General features: G+C 42.4%; 1 protein-coding gene across 8 annotated transcripts in view; it reads right to left on the bottom strand.

Moving 5' to 3' along the window:
• Window positions 1-1614: 1614 nt before the first annotated feature.
• pde5ab (phosphodiesterase 5A, cGMP-specific, b) overlaps window positions 1615-23160 on the bottom strand; it is an 88166-nt gene continuing 66620 nt past the window's right edge. For 3 of the 8 annotated variants that reach the window (XM_084545985.1, XM_084545986.1, XM_084545989.1), the window contains 10 exons: window positions 22618-22764; window positions 18750-18875; window positions 17119-17213; window positions 16947-17034; window positions 12577-12677; window positions 10907-10984; window positions 9171-9234; window positions 3179-3253; window positions 2296-2379; window positions 1945-2178 (listed from right to left, as the gene is read on the bottom strand). In XM_084545985.1, the coding sequence (XP_084402111.1) occupies window positions 2059-2178; window positions 2296-2379; window positions 3179-3253; window positions 9171-9234; window positions 10907-10984; window positions 12577-12677; window positions 16947-17034; window positions 17119-17213; window positions 18750-18875; window positions 22618-22764 (978 nt within the window). In that variant the 3' untranslated portion in view covers window positions 1945-2058. Of the gene's footprint in view, window positions 2380-3178; window positions 3254-9170; window positions 9235-10906; window positions 10985-12576; window positions 12678-16946; window positions 17035-17118; window positions 17214-18749; window positions 18876-22617; window positions 22765-23160 lie in introns of all 8 variants that reach the window. The other 5 variants (XM_084545982.1, XM_084545984.1, XM_084545983.1 and 2 more) reach the window with 2 other exon arrangements.

Genomic DNA, 23160 nt, shown 5'->3' with positions numbered 1-23160 from the left:
GGTGTATAGGCATTAGGAATTTTCTTTCTGCACCCTGGGAGAAATTTGGAGCCTAAGCTTGCTTAAGGCACCTCAAACTTATGCAAACCTATGACCTCACAGTCCCAAAGCTGCTTCTCTAACAACTACTCCATGGCTTATGCTGTGTACACAATAGACCCAGGGAAAAGCAACAGGCTACAAGTTCTTTTCAACGGAAGCAGGCACAACTGTTTTGGAGGCACATGGAGAAAATGAAACCTTTACCTTTCAAGTCAGATTTTTACAGAAATAGAAACTATCTGAGCTAGATTACGCCCACACTGGTGTACATCGCATCTTGGCTGGCTTTGAGAGTTTGGTCTATTAGTTTGACGTTAAATGAGCAAATCACAACACTGTCTACTCAGGATATCAACGATTAAACAGAAGCATTACTCTGTCACTCTATATAAACAGCCATTAGTCAAGGAGAGGCATTAATGGATGCAGAGAGATGTTGATAAATGAAAATATTTTTGTCTTTTAATTGGTGAATTGGTCCTATTTTATCACAACAAGGCAGTGGAAACATCTAGACCCATTTCCCCCTTTTGAAACTGCAGGTCTAGTCTTTGGCTCTTTTTACATTGTGAGAAAGAAGAAAAAAAAAATAATCCTCTAATTTCCAGATAACACAATACAGTACATTTCCAGATGTCATCTAAAAGAGTCATTCCTAACAAAAGGTCCTTCGAAAAAAAGAAAAGAAAAACAGAGATGGGAAGTATGAAAACTACATTTCCTATATAAAGAATTGTGTGCTCTTGACGAGGATGACCTTACAATATAGAAACTCTAATAAATATATAAAACAAAAATAAATATGCAATAGTTAAGACAATGAGTGAAATGTATGAAAGCCTCAAACCCATGAAGGTTGTGTGCCCGTGAACAAAGACATTTAACAAACGTATCAGATTATTAGGTTAAAGTATATAGTAAGTACAATATCTTGATCTCACGGGAATGGTGCTGATCTCTAACGACCTACGTCTACCCATTCAGTGTTGCCCTAAAGTCCGCTACCCGTGACAGATAGCGTGGGTGAGACTTCAACATGAAAGCCACTCTGTGCAAAAATAAAAATGTCTATGGTAATAAATATAGCTTAGTGCTGACTCTGTTACTACCTCTGGTGAGTGACAGGAAAGAGCGGTGACGGGGGGAAGACGGGTCTCGCAAAATCTGACGAAGCGAGCATGACCTCAGAAACAAGGATTTCATAACACAACACGTCCTTCCTTCCTTTTCGGTTTGTAGTAGAGTTAAATTAAGCTAACAGCGTAGATTAAGGCTGTATATTGGTCAATTTAGCTATGTTTCTGTCATGATACGTACTGACTGAAACGATTGAGACCTGGGAAGATGGCGAACTTGCTACATCAAAGTCTATCAAGGCTATAAGGGGCAGTCAGGCCACCTCCTAGGTCTGGACTGAACTATCTCAAGGTCTATGACCTGCCATGAAATGTGTACATTCATGGTCTCCAGAGTCAGAGGATGAACCCTAATGACTTCAGTGATGCCTTTAGGTTTTCTGCGGCAAATTCTTTGGTCAACAACCAAATGTTTGCAATAGCAATGGTATTCCAATCATCAGCATGTGTTCCGTGCTACTTAGCAAATGGAATCATGCTCAAATAAGATAAACAAGGTAAGCATGATGCCATGCCATACTATTGTGCCCCAGACGTTAGCATGTTAACATTGCAATACATTTAGCTCAATTTGAACATGGCTGCATTTTCAGATCTGAGCAAATCCCATGTCAGGCGAGTACTTAATTATTAAACAAACCTATGTAACCTCACTGTGGGACTTGAACCTGCTTTGAGCTAAAGTCAGTTATATCTGCCCTTTCACTTTCAGACCACCACTATCTTTTTGTGGTTTTTCTGGGTCACTTTCAGTGCACACACAACGTGTTATTTGTCCGTTGTGGGTATCATGCCAAGTTCATGAAATTTTGTGAAAACCGACTAAAACAGGGAGAAGCAAAGGGCTTTGTGTTGGTCGAATGCCGAACCGGCGTTGGGATCAGACCAAGCCGTTGACCGACCCCTTCTCGCATTCCTCGGCCAAGCGCTTCCAGTGCTGCCGGTTTATTTGACATCCTTCCAGCAACGGTGAGCAATACTCCGACATGCCAGTCAAAGTCTGCGACAGCAACAAAGACATTTCAGTAAGTGGGGAATATTGCAACGGGTCGTTTTTCCAGTTATTCATCAGGTACACTGGTTGAAAGAGAGACAGAAACCGCAGTGGAAGGATTACCTCATATAACTGTATACAGATGGCATCTATGAAGGACACCTGCATGCTGGGTATTTTATCTCTTTTCTCCCGATTCATCAGGTCCTAAAGTGAAACAAATGAGAAACATGACATGTAAACTACATAAGATGAGTACTAAATTAATAGTTTGAAGCTCTCAACGGACACAAATCCAAGAGAAACCCCAAACTTTGCCACAACCTACAGGTTCTTTCCAGGTTCAGATTGGGCCTTTGAAGGTTGATTAGTAAAGCTTAAATGGTCAACAAAAAGTTTGCCCTCTTATTCTCTAGGAGGACGAAATGATCAGGCATATTGGTTTGGATGTCAATGAGACAGTGCAGCTCATTGAGGGGGGCCCATTTTGACAAGTCAAAGTCTGAAATGCAAAATCGCCAGACATAAAGAACTTTTTCCAAAACACCAGACAACCTCCTAAGATTTGTCTCTGTCACAAGTCAGTGTTTACCAAACAGTTCCCTGCTTTGGTTTAGCAATATCCAATGCTGTGATTCTTCCAGAAAGAGTTTTAGATTATTTAGAGCTTTGGAGCTAGAACACATATAAGCAATAAAGAAAAAATTAAGTTTAGCTGTTTTGACCAAATACAAATTTTTAAATGATCAAAGGTACTCAGTTTAACATTGTGAATATTCAGATTGTTTTGATGGTGTGATGGAAGAATTTTTAGGAACCCTCGAAATGAGCAAATATCTGAATTTAGAGTCTAAAAGCGTCATTTGATTTGAAGCAGAACCACATTAACATTACAAACTAGAGGACCCAAAACAGATCCCTGTGGGACACCATCAGATTATGTTATAAGAAGAGGGTTTCTCGTGTATCATGCGAAGTAAAACCTGGAGTGATACAAAGTACTCACAATCGGCTCAATGTTCAACTCTCGCCTCTCCTTATCGCCCTGCTCAAAGAACTCCGTGGCCACCAGCTCAGCAATCTGCGTTAGAAGGAAGGGAGGCCGGTGAGTTGTAATCTCAAACCAAACACGGACAGAGTTTTTAGTTCAAGAAAAACTAAAATGACAAAAAAAGATAACACATTCTACACGAGTGACTGAGGACAGCACCGATATATTTCAAAGTAATCTTTTACAATTTCCTGATGTGGACTTGACTCTGACTCTCATGCCAACTGAGCTGTGCAGATCACATGGCTCTATTTAACTTTATAATTAAGCTTGGGAGCTCTGGCATATTTTTGCTAGTTTGGATTTCAGCAGAGGCATGCTAATGAACATCCTAGAAGGTTGATTCTGTGAGGAATGTTTGGAAATCCCAGACTCGACACCGTCAAAACTGAATATTTAAAACAAGATAGACTGAGAATATGCGAAGGGCGCATGTGGCAGCTGGATGGAAAAGAAAGAAATCAGAAAAACTAACACGGGGAGAAACAAAAAGAGGTATGAATACGAAAAGAGACACAATAAGTTAATGGTCTCTGTCTGTTTGCAGTAGGTAAATAAGATCTGACTACAGCCCCAGGCTCCAATCACCATCCCTGTGTGCATGTGTGTGATGAAGCCAACTGAAGGTCTTGATTGAGTCAGTAATCAAGACCCAGTAGAGTGGAGCTGCAGGGAGAGGCAGCCAGAGAGAGTGAGCTTATTATAGCTGACAAAAACCAACAGTACGCATGAGGCAGACGTTAACTGCTGAGGCTAAGTGACTTTGTCTTTATTTACTTAATCCCACACGAGCCAAAACAACAAAGGTCTTATTACACAGCAGAGGCAGTTAGCGCCAAGTCAGGAAAAACTGCAGTATGGTCATTACACTTCCAACAACAGCAACAAAGACCTACCACTGAATTTTATGAAAGTATTTCAGAATGTTGGTTTTGGAGGACGATGGCGTACGTGCCATATACGGAGCTGCTTAAAGGTTTTTGTACCCTTCAGGAGTTTCTACATTTTTTTTGCATAGAAATTACTTAAAACATCAGCGGATTATTACCCAAGTCCTGAAAGTAGACAAAGAGAAACCAAATCAAAGTAATGAAACCAAACTATACTTGTGAAATTGTTTATTTGGGGAAAAATGAGCCAATAGTACGTATCAGAGAATTGCAAAAGTAAGTGTCAAATCAATGTAATGGGAGTCGCTCTGTGCCCTATTTTAAAAAACAGAGATTTGTCAGGAGCTTTCTGAGGAGCAGTTCAGTTGGGTCATACTAAAGAATGTTCATTTACTTTTGGCAACTCACAGATTTGTAGAAATTATTTATTTTCTTGAATAAATAAATGCACAAATATAATATTTCTATTTTTATTTCTTTGATTGGGGTTCTCTTTGTCCACAGACAGGATCCTCTGATGTTTTGAGTCATTCTCTGGAAGAAATGTAGAAAATTCTGAAGGCCCCAAAAACCTTTAGGTGGCACTGTACATTCATCATCTGTTTGGGTTTGGTTTATTCATCATCTAAGTTACACCCTAATCTGGTTGTAGTAGTAGTCTCATGTTGTCAGAAGTCAGAAATTACTTTTGTAAATAAAATACATTCACGGTATAGTGATTACGGGTAAAATTTTGAAAGTGTGACATGCATCTTTAAAACAAAATTTACAATGAAACCAGCAACAACAACAAATAAACCTGAGTAATTTGTACAGATATGCAATTAATCCTGGACACAGTCATGTAAAATCATAGTGTCCATAGTGGTGTTGCTCATACCAGACTTGTTTCAAGAAAGGCCTGCAGCTTATCCCTAACCCTTTGCTATGCTAATGTGTTAGCATGCCATTGCAATAAGACGTTGATTTAGTCAATTTCACACAGTAAAAGCATCCAAATAGACAACCCCCTGAAAAGTTAGCTGTCTATAGTTGACGATAGCTAAAATTAAAAAGTACGTCTTTGCAGAAGATTTCTCCCTTTTATACCGGGAAATGAGAAACACAGTTTGTTAATGAGGAGCCAGCAATTGTTCGTGTCGTGCTTTCTTTTTTCTTTTAAAAGCCTAACTAGGGACGGGAGTTGGAAACTAGCATTAGCTATAATCTCTGTATGCAGAACATCAGTCACATTGACTTGTTTGTAACGAGTGGAAGTGTTACTATGTTAACCTGCATTGTCCCTATCAAATAAACTAAATTAAATTAAATTAAATAGTGGCGTGGCTGATACTGGCAGCCTCGTTTCGAAAAAAGCCTGATAGAGAAAGGTGTTGGACCAAGAGGACAGTGTAGGGTTGTCTCTCAACATGAGACAAGGTAGACAATATAAATTGCAGCATCAATTGTTCACATTAGAAGTGCTCGTTTGAACAGTTTATATATTGAAAATATTGATTAGTGCAGCTTTAACCATCCTTCTCCACCCACTCTTTCCTACGCTAATGTGTTAGCATGCATTTTCAGTTGAACTGGCAACTTAAGACATTGATTTGGTCAATTGTACACCATTAAGGCATCTAAATGCACAACCCCTGATAAATTAGTTGTCTATAATTAGTGCATCCTTGCAGAAGACAAAGGGAATAACACAATTTGTTAATGAGGAGCCAGCAATTGTTCATGTCCATAGTGGCTTTGCCGATATTGGCAGCCTTGTTTGGAGAAAAGCCTGACAAAGAAAGGTGTAATGACTGGGTTGGACCAAGAGGCCAGCATAGGTTTTAGAGTCCTTCAGAGTAAACTGTGTTCTATAGTTGTTCACATTAGAGGTAGTCATTTGGTCAATACACATATTAAGAATATTGATTAGTTCAGCACAAACCCCCGAAAAGTACGTTGTCTATAGTTGAGTATAGCTAAACGTGCGTCTTTGCAGAAGACAAGAAGACAAAGGGAATCGTTTTTTCCTTTCGTATTGCAAAATGACAAGCACAATTTGTTAATGAGGAGCCAGCAATTGTTCATGTACGTGAGAATAAATTAGCATGCGTGCATGTTTTCCGCCCCGAGTGTTATTTTAGACGTGTCATCTGAGGACAGGGGGCACAGCTGCTTTTATTAATGAGCACCCACGTACATGCACATGCAGAATGCGTCCCCGTCTGAAGCTACCCCTGCGCCCGGGATTTCTAATGAGGAGCAGACTAACGAAGGTCAGCGGGGAGATGAATCAGCGGGAGGTTGGGGGGGAGGGGCAACGGCGAAACAAACGAGAGCGAGCGAAGAGGAAGGAGGGAGAGTTTGGAAATAAACAGAGTGAGAAATTGGGGAATAGAAGATGAAAGAGGGACTGCGGGCATAAACTTTTTATTGCCACATCCCAATCAGAGGCCTCGCAGCAAGTGCTTCTCATTAACAAAACTTGATGCGACACCGCTGAAAAATTCAATATGGTTGAGTATTATGTTTTATAATGTTGTGTTGATGCTCGAAAACACTACAATTTTTAGTTTATAATTTTCTCAGACTGTGCAAAATGTAGTGCTATGACGTTGCTACAGGTACTGATTATGACCTTATGAAAAAGTTAACTTTTTAGTTCATTCTTAAGTGCGGTTTATATCTCTGCGGAACGTAGAGGTGATAACCTACGTACGTAACCTATGTACGTAACCCACGTACGTCATCTATGCCTGTGCGAGCCATTTATACTTGTACCTCGTCAGTCTGGCTCGCTCTGTAAAAACACCACCCAAACGCTAGTTCGCTCTATGTCTTATTTTGCCAGTCGGGTTAATTTTTGTTTCTACTTCCTGCTTCACTTTCAATAATGGCGACTAAAACTTTCGTCAAAATTTTGCCGAAGACATGTCCTACAAGTGTTTGTATCTCTGAACCTCCTCAGGTAACCTTTCCTCAATGTGTTCCACCTTTATTGATCAAAAACAATGAATTTGAAAATTGCAGAGATGGAGAAGCAGTCGGATTAAACAATGGCGACTGAAACGTTTGTCGAAATTTCTACGAAGACGAGTCATACGGAGAGGAGTCTCTGAACCTTCTCAGTTAACCTTTCCTTGATGCGTTCCATCTTTATTGATCCAAAACAATCAACTTGAAAATTGCATAGATGGAGAAGCAGCTGGAAAAAAGCGGAAACACGCTACTACCAAGCTGACCAATCACAGCTCTTGCAGTCTACGTCGCCGTGACGTGTAGTTACATTTCTGGAGGTGCACGTCAGGCTGCGGTGTTAGGGTCTAAGGGGGGTCTGGACTTAGCATCAAATTGACGCAGAAGTATAAACTGCACATTAGTGTGTTCTTTATGGTGATGAAATTAAATGACAAATAAATGCACTGTGGTAAATTGTATTCACATAGCTTCTTCTCTATCTCTCATTTGCCTATTGATTCACACAAGCACACACACATTCAAACGCACTGGGAGCAGCTTGGGGTTCATTGTCTTGCTCAAGGACACATGTGGTCCACTGTGAATTGAAACGGATGCTTTCAATGCAATTTTAAAGAGATCCTTTTGAAATCTCTTTTATGTGTGCTTTGCTGGAGTGTGTTGGGGCCATAGAAAAAAATAAATCTTCTAGACCCTTGGGCCGACCCTGACACTCACAATGCAACCCATGCAGCAGAACCAGACATTTAATCTTTTCTTCTTACACACATTTCTCTACCCTGATGCTTACAAATCAAACTCTGAGCGGTTGGTTGAAACGGAGGTCTGCAGCCTGGCTAGCTCACTGGGTAACGCATGAGATCTAGGTGGTTTAGGCTTCTGCGTCAATTTGATGCCGTAACTGTAGCGTCAGCCCAGACCCTACACAGACCTTAACGCCGTAGCCTGACGTGCACCTCCCCAGAAATGTAACTACGCGTCAGGTTGACGCAAACCACAAGAGCTGTGATTGCTCCGCTTGGTAGTTGCACATTTCCGCTTTAGTGTTTCCGGCTGATTGTCCATCTCTGCGATTTTCAAACTTATTGTTTTTGATCAATAAAGATGGAACTCATCCAGACTCATCTTCAGCGAAATTTTGACGAAAGTTTCCGTCGCCGTTGTTGAAAGTGAAGCAGGAAGTCGAAAAAAAATTAACCCGACTGGCAAAGAAGACACAGCGCCAACTAGCATTTTTACAGAGCGAGCCAGACTGACAAGCGCACAAATATAAATGGCGTAGGCTACGTGCGCAGGCCACAGCGTATATGTCCCGCAGTACCTTAAATGAGCCTTTAAACTTAGGGTTGTAGGTTCAAGTTGTGGCATAGTTAGCAACTTAGGACCAAAGAGTCACAGGTTTGCCTTCTCTCCATCCATGGCGTAGGTGCCTTAAGCAAGCACCTAACCCCTTAATTTGCTCTCCGGGACCTACGCCTTATTTATTTGTAGTGATGGGTACATTACAATTGCAGCGAAGAGGCAGCGGAGATGAGGAGCAGCCTGTAGATGTCTATAGATGTCTGGCAAACTTCTTTCTTACCCCTTTAATTGACCAGATTCTTCTCAGCAACTACAATACTCAAGTGCTGCTTACTGATGCAGTCGGTTGCAGTGATACAAGTACTTCTGCTTTTGACTTTAGCTGACAATATTCCCCAATTAACTTAAACAGGAATTTAAATACTCTTATATTATGGCAGTTTCACTTTTATTCAAGCAAAGCATCTAAAATAGTGATTTTCAACCACTTGGCTCTTGTATGTGCCCAGTGCCTGACAGTAGTCTCAGAATATTGTTCCACTGTGTCTAATTAAAGGTATCATACTGGTACTGCCACTGATTGCCTCGCAGTTGGAAGTTATTTTTAATGGTATATGAGGATGAATGGCATCCTATGGCTTATGGGGAAGGAGGAAAACAAGTTGTTATGACCCCTACAGGGACCAAGCCATAAATAATGGCGGATCAAGGGAGCTGTATGCCAGGGAAGGACACAAATGCAGCACAACCTACATAGCTAGATAAAGAATGACGTTTAAAAAAATAAAAGTTTTTACCCTTTTTTGTACAGGCCAAGGCTTGGTGATGGCCGAGATGTCGCACGCAGTCATCAGCATTGACCTGAAAGGAGGGGGGACACAGTGATACGCATTAATCTCCACAGATCATTGTCAGTGAATTTGCGGTGCTGGAAAGTTTAATTGAACTTAAATTAGTCTGACTTCAAAAATCATTTTCATTTTCATAGCATAGCGTCTACGGTACAGTCTTACAAGGAACACTTCAACGGAGATGTGTCCAGAACATGAGTGGGCTTGGTTTAGCAGCTTTTTGTGCAGACCTCACCTACAGAGTGTGAATGTTTCTCTGTTAATGTGCTCCCATTTCACCATCGCTCTCTGAATGACTGGCGCTCAGTGTTAGGTCGCTTCCACTAAATTAGGACTGGTTACAGGTTCTCTTAATAATTCTCGACACATTGGTTCTATCTAGAATAACCGCGATCAAGGACACGTCATCAACGGGGGAGAAGTAAACTGTAGAAACAAGATTACAGATCGCACCAATCACCAGACAACTTTTTGTTACAGGAACTATAAATATCAATATAAACTCACTGGCACACTCGCAAAAACAAATGCATTCTGATATGACTGTCCTGCAATACAATAAAATACAACACAATAGCTTTGTGAAGGTTATGGTTTTGAGCATTTTTTTTATTTTTTTCAAATAACTGAGGGAGCTGTTGATTCAGCTGTGTTTTCATTGTGGAGGCTGTGGTTTGTTGTGCTGTGTTGTACCCGACGGCACATGTTTGGCAACTCCTTTGACCCCCAAAATAAGGACTTTAGTGTTGAATTCAATCCAATTGCTGACACTGTTTCAACATGAAATGAACATTAAAACAGTCATTAAGGAGGATGTAGTGCAGGACTGATGTATTTGAATGCATTCGTTTTCACTAGTGTACCTAATAAACTGGCTCGTGAAAGTATAGAAATATGGAAACCTGGATCCAAATCCTTTCTTTTAGGAAAGGGTTTTCCAGATTTCAGAAATATTAGGTTTACAAGGGTACTTCCAAAGCCTGTCCACTAGCGATATGCTCAAGTCAATGTAAATGCTCCTAGTCAAGTTGACAACCTAAACCTGCCATATCTGGCAACTGGCATTGCAGGCACTGACCATCTTGTGACAGTTCAATGTTCTGCTGGGAAACTTTTGGACCTGGCATTCATTGGTGTGGATGTTACTTAAACATGTAGCACCCACCTAGACCAGGCCAGGCACCCCCACCCCATAGCAATAACACTCCTTGATGGCAGCAGCCATCCTCAGCTGGATGCAGCTCAAGAAAAAACATGAAGAACAGCACAAGGTTTTGACCTGGCCTCCAAATTCACTAGATCTCAAACTGATCAAGTATCTGTGGGATAATCCACAGAGGCCCCTCCCCTCAAAGGCCCCCCCACTAACAACATTCTGTTGCCAGACACCACAGGACACCCTCAGAAGGCCCATGTTCATTCTCTGATGAGTCGCAACTGTTTTGGAGGCACAAGGGAGACCTACACAATATTAGGAAGGTGGTCATAATGTTATACCTAATCGGGGTAAATATTAATATTTACATGTTTGGTTCCCCGTAATTCCAGGTGTTATCCTAATCATGTCCTGACTCCGCAAGGGTCCCAAAATGTTGAAGCATTTCTTTAAAATGAAAGCAGATCTCCAGTAGCTGACATGCTACAGTGTGATGGCACAAGTGTGTTAGAGATCCATTACTCACCTCAGTAAGTCTCTGTGATGTTCGTCCTCCCAGACAAACTGGCTGTTCTTGGTGAGCTCAAAGAACTCCCCTCGCCTCCTGACAACACACACACACACAGTGACCCAGCGGGTAATTATCCTCATATGTAACCCACTTAGCCCCCCAACCACCCACCGTCTAGACTAAAAGAGAGATGAGATAAGAGCTTAAATCACTGAGGAAGATGAATGGAAAGAAGTGAAAGAAGAAAGTATAGATACCTGCCATTAGTCTGAAAAACATTTCATCCCTGTTTATGAAATGTATGTATCCATGAAAATATGGCCATGGATACACTCAAAGAATATATATATATATATATATATATATATATATATATATATATATATAAATATATAATAAATGTGTTCCATACGGTGGTGCTTAGACGTATTTGTGCCCTTCAGGATTTTCCAAACACATGAACCAGAAATATTATACTTGTGTGTTTACTTATTCAAGGTAAAGTATCATTTGCACATATCTCTGAGTTCCAAAAGTATGTGAACCCTTGTTTTGGGTCAAGCATGTGGCGTGACCACACCACAATAACGGGTTGCGGTGCCTTTTTCGTCTCCAAACTTGACACCTTGACACATATTTAAACCACATAATTCTGCGTTGGTCTCATCTGTCCACGAAACATTTCCCCAACAGCCTTCTGGTTTGTCCATGTGATGTTTGGCAAACTGCGGACGGAGATCTCCGCCATGCACAACACGGTTGTTCAGTGTTCTCCTGATGGTGGATTCACGAAAATGGACCAATGTGAGAAAGGCCTTTAGCTGCTTAGAAGTTACCCTGGGTTCCTTTGTGACCTTTCGGACGATTACCAAAGTCTTGGTTTTGGTTTGATCTCCGTTGGTTGACCACGCCACTGTTTGTTCACAATCTGTCTGGATTCCAAACTTTTTAGGTTTTGTAGCATTTTCCAACTAACAAACTCTTTTTCAGAGATCTTCACAAAGCTTCTTTGTCCGTGGCTTTGAAATTAGCTTGTAATCCTAGTTGTGCACTTACTTTTGCAACTCACAGATATGTAATATTAGCTAATTTTCCTGAATAAACAAATACACAAGTATAAGATTTCTGTTTCATTGGTTTCATTGGGTGGCACAGTGTTGTAGTGGTCAGTGTTGATGCCTTGCAGCAAGAAGGTCTTGGGTTCGACCGGCCGACTGGGGCTTCTCTGTGTGGAGTTTGCATGGGTTCTCTCCGGGTACTCCGGCTTCCTCCCACCGTCCAGAGACATGCTTGTTAAGTTAATTGGTGATTCTAAATTAGTCGTGGATGTGAGTGTGAATGGTTGTTTGTCTTCCTGTGTTAGCCCTGCGATAGACTGGCAACCAGTTCAGGGTATACCCCGCCTCTCGCTCGATGACAGGACAAGCGGTTACAGACGATGAATGAATGAATTGTTTGATTGGTTTATCTACTTTCAGGACTTTCAGAAATGTAGAAAAATCCAAAGGGAACATAAAACTGACACCGTACATTGTTTGGACAAGCTGTTAGCTTTGCTGCGCCAGTAGTGTAATTAAAAACACTTTTGAATGCTGGCGGCTTCAGTCAAAACACCATTTTTCTTCTTCCTCCTCTCTAACCCTCCGCACGCACACTTCCATCTGGGCTTGACGTCTGGCACCTACTTCATGTACAGGGCGAGGTCGGTGGCCAGAATAGCCCTCTCTATCATCTTCAGAGTGGCTCTGTACTCGTCCAGGGAGAGGCCGCTCAAGATCTGGTTTCCCTGGAGAGACGGAGAGAGAGAGAAAGGAAGAGAGGAAAGTACAGGAATAGCTCCACATGTTAATATCTTTGATTTACACTTCTGCGGAGTTGATACAGTGCATGGAAATTTGCATGTGTTTGTGTTTACGCAGGATGAGATAGCAACTCCCTGAGGAGTAGATACTGTAGATGCTAATAGTGCTGACCGCAGTTTGCGCAGGGACAGACCACCAAGGTGTTGCCACGGCGACACTCGGGCGGCAAAGTAAATAAATCGCACAAGTAAATCTAGTTCTCAAGCGTTATGTGCATGCGTGTTTGCATAATCACCCCGCGTCCTTTCCACCTGGAGTGTCGTCTGGAGAGTGTCCGCGCATTAATGCTCATCAGGCTGCGCGTTTTACAAGGTTAGCAGCGACGCATGCGTGCCCTTTCTGTGTGTGTGTGTCCGGCAGCGGCGGGGTTAAGTGGTGCGGTGGAGTCGGGGAGTGTATTTAGAGTTTGTTTTGAGGCCATAAAGATCAGAGCAGGCTGCAATTCATTGTATTTTATTGGGCCATCAGAGAGTTCTGCGATAGGCGAGCAGCTGGAAAATGAGCAGAATAGGCGTAATAAATAAGACTGAGGGATCCAGGAAACTGCAAAAAGCGGGCAACAGCATTAAGGCCTTTCAAATGATGCCATCGAGCGGCGTTATCGTATGCAGAGAGGCATGGCAGCCTCAAGTGGAAATGATTTGTGCTGCGACCCAGTTTAAACGTGAGGTTTCGAAGAACTCTCATCCTGATTGCATTTACAATAACACTAATTATATGAAGGCGTACACTTGAGATGCTTTGTTATAAGTCACTTAAGGTCGGGTTCATCCATTTACAAAATTACAGGAAGTTTCGATCAGGTGTTGAGATATTAGTCTCTACTTGGAAGTGAACGGAATTTCATTTGTGGTGTTCACAGAATTTGCAGTTTCTCTCTGGAACTACTTCCCAGAATCAGCCCTATTAAATCAGAAGCTGGTGTGTTTGGTGGATTGTTCGGGGAAAAGGTTCGGTCAAACACAAAGGAAGTAGAAGAAAAGCAAGGTGCAATAGTGGATTTATGCTATGCTATGTTGACACTACGCGCAACGACCTAACGCAAAGCATGGCCAGGTGTTCCAAGGGCTCATTGACATTATGTGATCATCTGTTTAAAAACGAACTGGTCAAATAACCCTGCATATGATTGGCTGATGCATTACCGTGTCATGGTGTGGTTGAAAAGGACACTTTGATGCGTAGCTATCCAAAAAAAATGCTAAAGAAAGGCAACTGGACTTGTAGAGAAGCTTTAATTAGGAACATCTGTGGGTTGTCTGCTACCCATCAGAAACTCGCTTGACTAGTGCATTTGATTTGTAGCGTCTGTCACGGGCCAACAAGTGTCGGCCGTCAGTTTGAAGCGCCACACTGCTTGCCTCTATCAAAAATAACTTGCAGTCTATTTGTTTTTTCCCGGGTCTAATGTGAACGCAGCATAAGCCATGGAGTAGTTGTTGGAGAAGCAGCTCTCGGACTGTCATAGGTTTGCACCCCACCCATGTCTAGGGCTGAGGTGCCTTGAGCAAGCTCTTAGGTTCCAAACTGCTCCCTGGGCAATCATTTCCATAAAATTCTAATTATTATTATGACACTGATTGGGTGTAGGTCTCCCTTGTTGCCTCCAAAACAGTTGTGACCCATCAGAGAATGGGCATGGGCCTTCTGAACTTGTCCTGTGTCTGGCAGCAGAATGGACCCAATGCCTTTGGGTCCTATGGGTTGAGGGGAGGGTTTGGGAGTTTGGGATGTAGTGAATTTGCAGGCCAGGTCAAGACCTTGTGATGTTCTTCACGTTCTTTTGAGTTGTTCCTAAACCGTTTTCTTGTGTGGGTGCCTGGTCTGATCTAGGTTGGTCGTACAAGTCTAACATCCACATGAATGAATGCCAGGTCCAAAGGTTTCCCAGCAGAATTGTCACAAGATGGTCAATGTTAGGGCAGCTCTTCAAGCTACTTGACTGAAATTGCTGGTTCCACTGTTTGCTGGGCTCGGCCAGGCTTTGTGAGTCAGATTGTTGTCGGGTGGGAAGCCAGTGAGGGATAATGTCGGTCCTGAACTCGAGGGGAAATGAGTCTAGATTAGCTGTCACGTCGTGGCTCCCAGGGCTTACGCTTTTGACATTACACATAAAAATGTATTACTTTATGTGCTCGATGTTTTTATTGGATTATGGGCACGCTATTACATTACCAGCTTTTATTACTTTTTTTTTTATTACATTATAGGAAGTTATTCAATTATCGGTTTCTACTGTGATCTTTTGGCAGTGCTGAAAGGAATTCTGTCTTCCACAACAGAAAAAATAAGCCTAACCACCCCACGAATTAGAGCTGGGAACATAAATGGGCAGGATGTGGGTATCTAAATCTTGCTACAGTAGTGCACAATGTGGAGCCTCGTAAACGGCACAGACTTTTGAAATCGTTTCTGAGGCTGGCTGGGAGCCACGCAGGGACACCACGAGAGGACGGAGATGGAGCCTCTTGACTGAGCCTGCCAAGCGCTCAGCTGCCGAGCGCGGGATTCGCGGCAGATGTGAAATGCCAACTAATGCCATGTTTTGCATAACTGTAATGAAGTTCAGATCCGGGCCTCCGTCTTCCTGCTCCTACACTTACATTAGCGGTGACGGTGGCAGCTCGTCCTTTGCATGTAACAGAGATTGGTGTGCCGATATTCAAATTGCTATATATCTTTGTAACGATCGGTTTGCCGAAAACAAAACTGAATCTTAAAGCATTCAAATTTCATTTTTAGGACTTAGAAGTGTAAAATTAGTGGGAAAGGCCTGTGTGCTGTCATAACATTTGCAGAGAGACTACAATCCTGGAACTATGTCAGCAGTGCATGCCAAACAACTCTGATATACACGACGCCATTCGCATGTTTATGCAAGTCTGTTTAAAATCACAGCAGCACTGATACACACCTCAGACTATAAACTAGAGTGTTACTGCGCTCGGTGAACACATCTGGACAGGTGTTTTCAGACTCTTAAAGTTTGGATCTGGAGTTTGTCATTGAAATGTATCGCTGGTCAAAACACACAAACACAGATTGCAACCCGCCAATGTCCAATAACACTGATGCCAAAGGCCGTGCAAGTGCAGACACTGTCATTGCTCAGTAGTGCTTTAACGTACACTGATCAGGCATAACATTAAGACCACTGACAGGAAAAGTAAATAACATTGACCATCTTGTGACAATTCAGTGTTCTGCTTGGAAACTTTTGGACCTGGCATTCATTCATGTTGATGTTACTTAGATACGTACCACCCACCTAGACCAGACCAGGCACCCCCGCCCCATAGCAATGACACTCCTTGATGGCAGCAGCCCGACACACAAAAACGGTTTAGGAACAACTCAAAAAAACATGAAGAACAGCACAAAGTGTTGACCTGGCCTCCAAATTCACTAGATCCCAAACTGATCAAGTCTCTGTGGGATGATCCACAGACGCCCCTCCCCCGAACCACCATGGTGGACACCACAGGACACCTTAAGAGGGCCCGTGTCCATTCTCTGATGAGTCACCAGTCTGCTTTGGAGGCACAACATTAGGAAGGTGGTCCTAACGCTATGCCTGATCGGTTTATGTTCCTTACTCTAACCTTAAATACTTGGTTACATACCTTGTCATATATCCCCAGAGAGAGAAGAAGACATATGTTTCCAACAAAGCGAAAAGAGTTACAAAAAGAATAAGAACAAAATATTGGCCTATAGGTTCTTTTCAAATTTAAACCAGTGATATAAACACTCTTGATATAGATCTTCAAAAAATGGGTTTTAAAGATACAATAAGAAAGCATAATGTATTGTGAAAAAAGCTTATGTCAAAGCTAATGACCCTTTACTGTATATTGGTCTAGCTGGCTCAATGGTTTAGCTATTATACATTGTTTACAGCCATTAAAACTGCTTTTTGCAGCTTTGTGTTATAATAAGAGGAGTTCTACGGGATACAAAGGTATGACTCCATGCTGCAGTGGAAAACCAATAGCCCCTGATCTGAACCAACAACGACAACAGCACCCACCCAGCCACTATCATCCGTCCCCTCACAACACCCGCTGCTCACTGGACAATGTAAGCTACCATTTAGGCCTAATGTTTCTTCTAATTCGGCAGTTGCTAAGTATAGGGTTGGTGCAGAGAGAAGAAAGCCTCCTACGCATGTGTGAGCGAGTTAGAGAACCTACAGGGCTGTTGAGGATCATGAGGCACTGGTCGAAGTGGTGATGCTCCATGGTGGAGTGGCAGTACAGCTGGGCCAGTGGGTGGTCACTCCTGGAACGACACACAGGGTGAATACAGTGCTCCCACACACACTACTGTACCACACACCTGCAGTATGAGACTCTCCTGTTGCACCTCTGTATGTAGGAGTTGTTGACTCCTCTGTGGTCCATGTCGTGGCAGAGCGTTGCAATCATCAGAGCCAAAACCTCCAGATCGTTCAGATTTTTCTGTCAGGAGATGGATGGTAGATTAAAAAGAGGGAATATATCTGAGCTGTGACAGCAGTTGAACAGATCCCAATCTGCAGCCGCAGTCGAGCCAAATTAAATAGCTGGGTACACACATTGTTGTCGTAACTCTCGACACACTGTGGGCAGAGTGGGCTTGGAGCGGACTGCAAGGCTGCATATGACACATCAGCTTTCATATCATATCGACGAGTGGTGCTCCGGGAACATAGCTGACGCCGATGTGTTCAGGTATTTGGTAGCGTTTCATGCAGAAATAATTGTTTTGTATCATGGAAACCATGAGTGCTCGGTGTGTCCCAAACCATTTTTCGCTCTCGGCAGCGTAGGCGACTGTTAACATTTTATCCATTCAGCTCATTTAGTGTGAATCACTTTCAGAAACCCAGCATCACTCGGCTTTATTTAGTTGTTATTTGTTTGTTATAGTTGTTCAAGTTTATGACGTGGTTGCACGGTAATTCATATGTGCGCAGGAGCCGTGGTCGTTTGAAATCAGTCATGCCGTCCTCTTCACAACACCCATGTCGAGTTTTTCTTGTTCATTACCAGGGTTTGGGGTCTAATTTAATCAAGGCTTTTCTAATGTCTGACCTCGGAAGTGTGCTTGGTTCCTCTGTCATTCATCACAGTGAAATGCTATTGACTGAAGCCTATTGCCAGCTGCATGTTAGATGGTAACTGGTCTTGTATTTATGTGGTGCTTTTCTACCTGATGGTACTAAAATCACTTTACAATTACATCGACACGTCTACCCATTCATTCCATAGACTGTATATAAATATGGACAATGTGTCTCCACTTCCTTGCATTGGCCAAACTGACGCTAGTTTCCCGGGGATACGGGCGGTGCCATCTTGCGACTCTGCCACCACCAGTTAAAAGGAAATGTTGGATTATACACTGTACTTACTTTTTTTTTATAACTCTCACAGTCCCACGGGACCACTTTACACAATGGTTGGCGTGGCAACTGCTGGTCGCCATTAAGTCACATCCTGTTTCTACAGCATCAAATCACTTACTAAAACAAAAACTTATCCAAACGTACGTAAAATGACAGAAACCATCCTTGAAAAAACAGTATTTCACGTGTATTTTAGTGTTTTGGTTTGGCCCAAGTCCCGCCCACTAACAAGGAGGGGGTGGAGCTTATGACCTGTACTGCAGCCAGCCACCAGGGGGAGCTCTACTTGCTTTGGCTTCAATTTTGAAGAGCAATTCCACCGTCCAGCTTTATACTTTATACACACATTCATACATTGGGAGCAACTCGGGGACCAGGGTCTTTGTCCAGGGCACTTCGGCATATGGCCCATGCACCAGGGATTGAACCGCTAACACTCTGGTCCTCGTACAACCTGCTCCACCTAGTGAGCCTCACACATAGGATACAGATTATATGTTTTGGAAATAATTTTCATTAAAACCTGGTTGGATTTGTAGCTGTGTGGAAAACAAAGGTGCATCATTACGTCTCCCTGATAAAAAGCATCATTCACGACTGCTCTCACCTGTAGGCGTCCTGACTTGAGGAGTGCAAACATGCACTGTGATGTGTTGAAGGCGTGTCTCCAGTTGTGATAGGCCACGCTCTTCCTGTAGTTCTTCTTAACGCTCAGAACCCACTGACATAAACTCTGCACAAGAGAGAACGGAGAAAAGATGAATTGAACCTCTTTAAGCCACTTGGATGGAAGATAATGGAGAAGAATTTGCTGTCAGCTCCAAAGGACCTCCCCCAACCCCCACTCTCCCACTCACTATGAAGTGTGTATGTGTTACTCGGTAAATACATTGAGGTAATTTGACGTTTATTGTGTAGTTCAGTTTGACAAAAGTTTGACTTCTGAACCTTTTCTGTACCTTCAAGTTGCTGAGTTTTCTGTTGTCGTGTTGGCTTTTCGTCATTTCCTGTTTTATTTTGAAATGGTCCCTCACCATGTGTCTTTCAGTTACCTGCACTTCCTGTATGATAGCTCCTCCCCAATTGGTCTCACCTGTGTCTTGTTCCATCATTAGTTCTCAGTCTGTATATATAACCCTGCCGCTACCTTTGTCAGTTTGTCTGTATTTTTCCTTGTGGTTCTTTGCCTGTGTTCCTTGTTCTTGCGTTAGTCTTGTATTATTTAGATAGCCCTGCTTCTCTCTGCAGCTATTCATGTTACCTTAACTGTAAGTTTCATTAAACTGAACGTCCTTATTTAATCCAGCCTTGCTCCGCTGTGTGCGTCCCACATTTGGGTTCTACCTCCAGGCTACATATTGCCACAGGAGCCCTTCTCTAAGACGGCGCCTAAATATACATGATGTAGCTCTGGCCTTAAAAGCTGCTATTTCTCATATGCTACATCTACTTTGACTACAGGTCATGCAAACTTTACGGTCATTGTAAAGACTCTGCAGGTTTTGTCACTTTGAACGTCATTTTTCATGCTCTAGTGTAGTCATTTGATCCTTATTAATACACAAATATTGATCAGAGCCACTGCCCCCTTGTAAAACACATGCATTAATAATGTGCTTTTGCGGTGCATACAGTATTAAACAAATGTGAAATCAGAGATAAGAGATCCGGCTTTCTCCAGGAAAGGGATTTCTTCGAGGTAGTGAATTAGAAGAACCTGACTCCTCCTGGAGAATGCAGCTTTCTCCGATAGATATAGTGGAGTACTGGTAACTGGTGTGCTGATTGGCTTGTTGCATTTGGAAAAAGAGGTGTAACATTAACACAAGTGCCTGCAGAAACCCGGGAAGTTGTCACTGGCGGAGACGTAATTACAATTATCAACGCGGCAAACGGTAGCCGACGACCAAAACCTTGCATTACTGGAGCGACAAATCAACACTATTAATGCTTAACGTCGTGAAGGAGCACAACAACCCTTAAATAACCCAAGTGCAGGCACATTTCCGCAGCTGAAATACCAGGAGTACAAAGAAAAAGCAAATTTTGACGTGCACAGGGACTTTGCTGTCAGGCCGTTTGACATTTCTGACAGTGAAGACTCACCCTGCCAGCAAATCAGTGCTCTCTGCTTTATTAGCCTGTTGCTACATGGCGAGTTAAGCTAATTCAATCGGAGGCATCACAAGAACCCCAAACCATTATTCAACTAATCACATCACGGCTCATTTTCTCCATAGGGATCATTATAATTTGATCTCAGATTAGAATGAATGAGTTTACGACATTAAATATCTCAGAAGTAATTAAATAATAAGATGTTGTGCGGTACGTCTCCCAGGGCGCGATGCTTTAGGGTGGCCGGTGTGTCAGCTCTCGGTGTGAATGTCAAACTGACAGCCTGCGCTGCTGGAGGGCCCTAATTTCCTCCAATCAAAGCTCCTCTTTGTGAGGCCTCTCTCCGCAGGCACTCCGGAGGTCAGCCGCCGACGCACAATCACCTCTTCACGAGGAGAGCGCTCCGAGGAGGAGAGCCAAACCCGCCGGGCGAGCGGCCGATGCTGGCGCCGAGCGGGAGTCAGGCGAGGAGAGCGCCGGGGTCTGACAGGCGGCGGTAATGGAGGGGAGAGAGTGTGTGAGTGATTTTCGGAGGGGAAGTGTTTTAGGTGCATGGCACTGTTGAGTGTGTGTGTGTGGTCTCTGAGTTAAGGATGCAGGCAAACACACAAATATTAACTCAGATGTAAATGCATTCACTCATCAACCAACACACTCATGTTCTAATGGTCTAATGCTGCTGACGAGAAGCAGGTTGTTTTGTGTAATTTATAATGCAGGAAGCTGCTCTTCTCTTCAAGCTAAAGTGTTGTCTGTAGTGTCTGTTTCCTTGATACTTGTCTAAAAATAAAAGGTGGTAAAGTGGTGATGTTTTCCAAATACTTCATGGATGTTTTGTGTCACATATACCCATAGCCCTGAATCTGGCTCCCACCACCTTTACCAAAAAGAACAAAACAATAGACGCCAAATATAAGCTAATGGTCTAAAACAGAGGTGCCCACACTTTTTTTAGCTAGCGGGCAACTTTAACAATGAACAAGACAAAGTAATCTAGTGATACAGAAAATACCCTACCCTAAATCACATTAATTGTTGCTACAGTGTTAAAAGCTCTATCCATCTGTTTTTATTATTCTAAGAAGAAAAACTGCTGCACAGCATCTTTAGAAAAATAGCGCTGTCCCTTTAAGAAAGATGGTAGTCTTGAGTTGTTGATGTTGTGCATGGCTAAAGCGTCTAAAACTTTTTTTCAATGGCATGCAATCTACCTGCACTACCTTAGCGATCTACCGGTCGATTGCGAACGACGTATTGGGCACCCCTTATTTCAAAAAGTTAACAGAAGTTAACATATTGCGATTTTCTTTTTTATAACTTTAAACATAACACTATCCAGCCACTTTTCATAAATAATGAAATAAATACCTTTTCCGCCCCTCGAAAGTACCAAAAAACCTTCTTGATTTAGTCTTCATTCAGTCTGGGTTCCGTATATTACCACTGATTCCAACAGAGGCATTACAAAGGAGAGTTAAACCAATCAAGGAATCCTGGAACCACAGGTCTCCAATCGTGTTGTTGCACTGGTTATATAACACAAGGTTATATTCTGGGTCCTGTGTTATTTGCCTTGCATTTGCTTTCTCCTTGGACATAGGGAGTTTTAAACGTGATATTACGTGTGTTATTTTGTAAAGACATGATTTTATAAATGCAATTGAAATGGATTAAAAGTGTCTACAGCTTAATTTTAATAAAACATGCTCTTGATTGACCTTTTGCGCATCTTTTAATCTCTAATCATAAAACCTGTTCTCACTTTTGACCAAGCATCACAGGTGTTTGATTCACACTTCAATTTTTAAACTGAATTATATTTCTCAGCTCAAGCTCCTGAGTCAGCTTGTTGAATAGAGATTTTTTTTCTCACCCACTTTGAAAATACATAAAATATATGAATGTATTTTCCTGTTTTCCCATTTGACTTTTCAGATCATTGGACCATACTTTAGTTAAAATTGTGGCCTTCTCTTCTCTCTACGTGCTATCGCAGCTCAATTTTCCTTTTTCAGGTTCTTTTGATAGCCTGCCACATCCTCCTGAAATTGGTCCACAGGCAGGAACGTTCCAAGAAAAGTGTTTTTTCTTGTCTCTCTCCCATTGGAATTAACAGTTGTGGGAACTATAGATATCTTTAAAATTCGACAACTCCAAGCACGAGTTAGAGGTCATCAGTTATATGGAACAGCAAGTGTCTCTCAAGACATTATATTTATTGTCTGGGGCAACAAACGAAGCAAAGCTAATGATCATCTGTCCCGTATTTGTAAAGACAGCTTGCTGTGGACCAAAGTGGGCAGATGAAGCGAGACAGAATGGGATTTACTTGCATAACGGTCCAGATCAGTTCTCACCGTGTACTTCATCTGGAAGTTCTGGACCAGGTTGAGGTCGACAAACATGCGAATGGTAGCCAGCGTGGTTTCGGTGTCCGACAAGTCGAAGTCACTGAAGCTGAAATCCAAAAGACGCAGCGACTGGGCTGACGGAACTGTGGACACCTTGAAACGCACACAACACAAATATACAAATATTAGGGAATGCCACAGAATCAGCACATTAATACTGATAACAGATTGCCAGTTTTGATAAATGCATAGTTTAGATTGACAGTAAATGCATTGTAATCACTTCCCAGATTCTTAATCCAATTTCCTATTTCTGCTACAGTTACATAACCAACTTTAACTACACATTTATGAGGTTTTTCTGTGCTATAATGTGACGCACATACTGCAAGTTGAGGCCTCTTGGGTGGAACGTAACCGAAAAATCAAGCCGGTGTCCTAGATACCGAAGTGACACATCCTCCTTTGAGCACCCAAGGGAGGCTACTTAATCAGGCTATGCTGTTAGTTCAACCACTTCATCATAAGGAGAGGAGAAAAGAACAGGAC

This window comes from Chelon labrosus, assembly GCF_963514085.1.
Source record: "Chelon labrosus genome assembly, chromosome: 1".
NCBI classification, from domain to species: Eukaryota; Metazoa; Chordata; class Actinopteri; order Mugiliformes; family Mugilidae; genus Chelon; species Chelon labrosus.
This window is presented reverse-complemented; position numbering and strand designations above follow the sequence as displayed.